Source organism: Otolemur garnettii, unplaced genomic scaffold (genome assembly GCF_000181295.1).
Source record: "Otolemur garnettii isolate 467f Iridium unplaced genomic scaffold, OtoGar3 scaffold00123, whole genome shotgun sequence".
Taxonomy (NCBI): domain Eukaryota; kingdom Metazoa; phylum Chordata; class Mammalia; order Primates; family Galagidae; genus Otolemur; species Otolemur garnettii.
The window spans coordinates 119,314-124,096 of NW_003852518.1; the positions used below are offsets into that span (position 1 = coordinate 119,314).

The following is a 4,783-nucleotide window of genomic DNA, read 5'->3' on the forward strand; positions in this document are numbered from 1 at the left end:
GCACCGCCAGCGCCCCGGGCCGCCGCAGCATGGACGCGCCGCGCGCCTCGGCCGCCAAGCCCCCAACCGGGTAAGCGGGCGCGCGAGGCTGGGGCGGGGGCTGCGCTCGGGGGACGGCCGCGCTCCCGCCGCGCGCTCTCGGGGTAGGGGCGCCGTCTCCGCAGCCCCGGGGCCAGCGCCCAGCCGCCGGGGGTGGTGGCTTTGGGGAGGGTTGTGTAGTTCGGCGCTCGGGTCGTTGCCCAGGTAACCGAGTTAGCCCAAGCCGGAGCGCACTTTCCCGTGGGGTGTGTTTGTGGGCGAGAGCCTTTTGGGGGTCCCTGCTGGCTGAGCCCCCCGGGAGCTCCAAGCTTTCCCCCGAGTGTTTACCGCACGGTGTGGAGGAAGGCGGCGGGACACCGGGCTTCAGTCTCAGGCCATGTCACCAGCTTTGCCTCTGGCTGAGGTTCCAGTCAGGTTTCCCCCACCCAGCCATGGCTGGAGTCCGGGTCCGCCCTTCCCGCAAACTGAAGGGCAGGGTTCCTGGACTTCGAGGGTCGCCTGGGCCGCATTCTCGGGAGGCGTGTGAAGAGGGCTTGTCCGAGGTTTCCGTGGCAGCTGCTCCCCCTCCCTGCCTTTATTCCTGGGTTTCCCTTTACAGTGTCAGGGCGAGGTGGTGGGACTAGGCCCGAGGTGCGGGCCCGCCAGCCCGGGCACCGGCCTTTTCTGCGCTGTTCCGACTCTGCCCAAACCTTCCCCGGTTTGTTTGCTATCCTTGTTCCTTGCGTGTAGGATTACATGTCACATTTAGGATTTTACTTGCAGAAAGAGTAATTTCCCTAATAGAGGACAGACAGTCCTGCCGTTTAATCGCTTCCTGAGCCAGGTTGAACCATGGTCATTCCGCCAGCCCGCGTACCGCTGGACCGCAGTGTAGCGCGCTGCCCATGTGGACGCTACTGTAGGTTTCAGCGCGCTGCTCAACAGACCTTCCGACTTTTCTTGTGCCTGGAGCAAATGTGTTATGAGTCTTACAAAAGGAATGAGCCGTTGGGGTGGGCCCTGCACCTGCTTACCCAACGGGGCCCACTTTCCGCTAGCAACTGGATTTGAAAGAGGCAGCTTTGGGGACAACAAATCTCTTTTCTTCTGCAATTGTGTCCCACTGACTCACCCTGCCCATGTGGCCATAGGCAGTTGTGTTGCCCAAGTGTGTAAAAAGTTTTCAAACTGGGTTTGTTTTTTTTTTAAGCCTCACTTTAATGCGAGGAAAAAGTGAGCCAGGTTAGCAAATCAAATAATCCTGAAGGCGAGGAATGTTAAAAAAGAACTTTTTTTTTTGCAGTGCACTTAGTGGTGGTTATGTAATTCCCTTTGAACAAACAAATCTCCCAATGGGAAAATACTGGGAGAAAAATGAGGGAAATCTTTTTTTCACGGTAATAGGTGTCCTAAAATAACGTAGAGAAATGTTGAAATAAAAGTATCTTGAAGTCTGTGACTTTCCTACCCTATTAAATGAACGTATTTAAGGAGACTGAATTATTTTTTTACCATCACCTTATAAGTAAATATGAAGAAGAGATTTAAAAAGCTGGCAAAACCATATCAAGAGTACCTGTGAAATCTTGTAGGAGAGTCTGATTATAGAAGTGAGTGGGAGACCCCTATGAGAGTGGCACACTTTCCAGAATTAAACCAGGGGTCCTTCCCTGGTGCATTACAAGGTCCTGGTTGGCTTTCACGTTTGAGTTGCATTGGAAAACTAAGGACTTTTGCTGTGGAGATGAGAGGAAACATGAAACTGTTACCACCGGTGCATTTTTTTATTCTTCCCTCTTACTCCTATCTGCAGCATCTGGTTTGTTTGCTTGGACATCTTTGTCCAAGACCTGTAAACATACTGTAACTTCTATTATTGTCAATTATTTTACCATTTGTTATTTATTAATTTTAGTGGAGAGGCATTGAGCAAATTTCAATGTGCTTATATTTTTCAGACAAGAATTACATGTTAAAATGATAAGCTGTTTTGTTTAAAATTTAGGGAAGAAAGGGCATTAGATTTTTGAATATTTTATATAATTTAGGTGTATTGCTTCCCTATCATAAAAGATAGATATTTGCCTGTAGTCCCACCTATTTGGGAGATTGAAGCAAGAGAATCGCATGAGCTGTGACACCATAATGCTCTACCAGGACGATGAAGTGAGACTGTCTCAAAAAAAAAAAAAAAAGGGTAGATATTGTTGTGAAATTCCTGGTGTTAATACATTATTGGTGGCAGTCACATTCTGTTGGCTCTGTTCTTGGTATCATCTCCTCTATTGTGTGAGAACACGGCTCTGCTTTGCAGTGTGCTTGAGGGTCTGTTTTCTGATACTGCAGTGGTTGGTTATAAAATCAAACTTTTTGTAGGCTTTCGTTTTTCCACATAATAACGAATGACTAGTGTGATGAATTTGTTGTTGGTGGCTGAAACTACCACTCATTCTTGTGTGATGACCACACAGACTAGGTACAATGAGTAAAGGAAATTGTACGTCATAGAATAAGGCCTACAAACACCCTTCTTGAGGATTACTGAGGGGGAAGGTTGGTGGATAATATATCCACTAATTGCATATTTGACTAAATTATTGAGAGTTATTAGTTATCTTTGCTAGAAATATAGGTATAAACTTTTGCTTTGATTAAAATTACATGTTTTTATTAATTTAATTGAAAGAGTGACTTATGATTAATGGGAAAAGTATTCTAGTAAGTCAGACTTGAAGTGACTTTTTGGGGCGTTTTAGAGTTCAATTGAAGTGTAATAATTGATATAATATTCTAGAACACAAAGGCAAATTGCCTTCTGGTCATGTTTTAAAATATATTTAAGGCCATACTTTGTATGTTTTACTTTTGGTTTGTTTGAGTGTTTGTGGGCTCTACCCCGTAGTCAGTTGTTAGGGAACACAGGCTAAACTTCCCATTGGACCATATATCAATAAGGGGCAGAGGCCTAGTATTTGGCAGGATAGTGCTTAATTTTTTTTTATGGAGGAAAGACATTTCTGTAGTGTAGAATAAGCTCCAATGACGTGAAATGTCAAAACAGGTGGTACATTTGATCAATGTCTGCATTCAGGCAGTTCTTTTACGTAAAAAAATCAGTGGAAGATTGCTGATCAGTTTCAGCAAGAAATAGTCTTTGCATGGACATAAATGTTATAAATTTCTATGCATAAATTTATATTTATGTAATCAAGTTAGAAGACATTTTAAAAATTAATCGAAGAGGGTAACTTGAGCTACTCCAGTCCTGTCAACACTGAACGTTAAGTATAGAAGGCCTGCTGCATTTGATAATAACATGGGCCAGCCACAACGACATTGTGTATTAAACCCTTATAAGCATTCAAATATTAAGGAAATTTTAACATCTGTACACTGTAATATGAAGCTTAGTTTTTTTTGGCATTTTTGCTTTGGGATAATGTGTTAGTGAATGTTTTTACATTCTGTCAAATGAGAGCTTGTATAATTATCTTTCATAAAACTTTTCCCATTTCATTTGCACAGTATTTTTAAAAGATGTTACTTCAGAGCATTCTTTATTTTGGCAATTCATTGAAGAATGTACAAAGGGTTGTTCAATGGAAAGTAGAGAGTATGCCTAGGTATTTTATTCTTTGGTAATTATAATTTTTACTGAGAAATTAGAGATATTACATATTTCTCTGTCACAATATCACATAATCTCAGAGCATTTTTATTATTTCTCAGTGGTTGTGGAGGGATGATGAAACTTAAGAATGATTAAAACGTGGCTTAACGGTATTTGTAAATGTTAAGTCTCTCTGGCCTTCTGGAAGCCCTAGTCCCTCCTGTTCTCTCTCTGGCCTTCCTCATTACACCGTGGAGAGGATTATTAATGGGTGGGACCATGACCTGGGCAGTGAGTGACAGCCCCCACATACATGCAGTTCTGACCTTCATGAACTCTTTATAATTTGGAACTGGAAGATGAAGTCATAATTTGTGCATGCCTACGGGTGCACCCATAATTATTGAGAAAACAGTGATTCTAGGACATATCTGTACACTGTGATAAGCAGTTTAGGTTTCTAGGCCTTTTGTGCTTTTGTTATTAAATTTGTGATTGAATTTAATTTTGCAATTCATCAACAGTTTTAAAAAAGTTAGCAGAAATATTTGGTAGTAAAGTAATATGTAGATCAAAGATATGTAGATTTGAAACCAGTTAACAACTGGTTTGGATTTAGGCTTGAGCTCAGTAAAAACACTGAACAGAGGTTGTATTTATAATGTCGTGTTTTCCCACCTACTGCCTGTCATTCTCTCTCCTTCCACATTTAATTATGAAGTCTGTGGATTTTGTTTACTGGGTAATTTTAATTATACCCTTTTTTCTATTTCCATGTGCTAGAGCAGAACACAGAGTAGGCTATTTCCCGACCACCTGAAGGCTTTTATGTATCTTTATCTTTGTACTTTTTTCCTACTTAAAATACTTTATTTAATACTGATTTTAATATTGATTTACATCATTGAAATGCACTGATATATTGAAGATAACGGCTTTTGTGGTCTTAGGATTTTCATTTATTTGAGTTGTAAATTTCAGGTCCCACATCTCCCGTTTCATACCTTTGTTTTCTCACTTCCCCTCCTCCTTCAAGTGTTTCTGTGTTTTTGGGGGCACTTTCTGGTTTTTTGTAGTGAGTTGATGGGTAGCGTATGTTACATTTCCAACATGTTTCATTTCCATTGATTCTTTTTTTTGAGACAGAGCCTCAAG

At 41.9% G+C, this 4,783-nt stretch overlaps 1 protein-coding gene across 3 annotated transcripts in view; it reads left to right on the forward strand.

The window, feature by feature from the left end:
• Positions 1-6: 6 nt before the first annotated feature.
• The window catches only part of COBL (cordon-bleu WH2 repeat protein), a 314,424-nt gene continuing 309,647 nt past the window's right edge, over positions 7-4,783 (forward strand). For all 3 annotated transcript variants that reach the window (XM_023517890.1, XM_023517892.1, XM_012810060.2), the window contains exon 1: positions 7-70. In XM_023517890.1, coding sequence (XP_023373658.1) covers positions 30-70 — 41 coding nt within the window. In that variant the 5' untranslated portion in view covers positions 7-29. The remainder of the gene's footprint in view (positions 71-4,783) is intronic.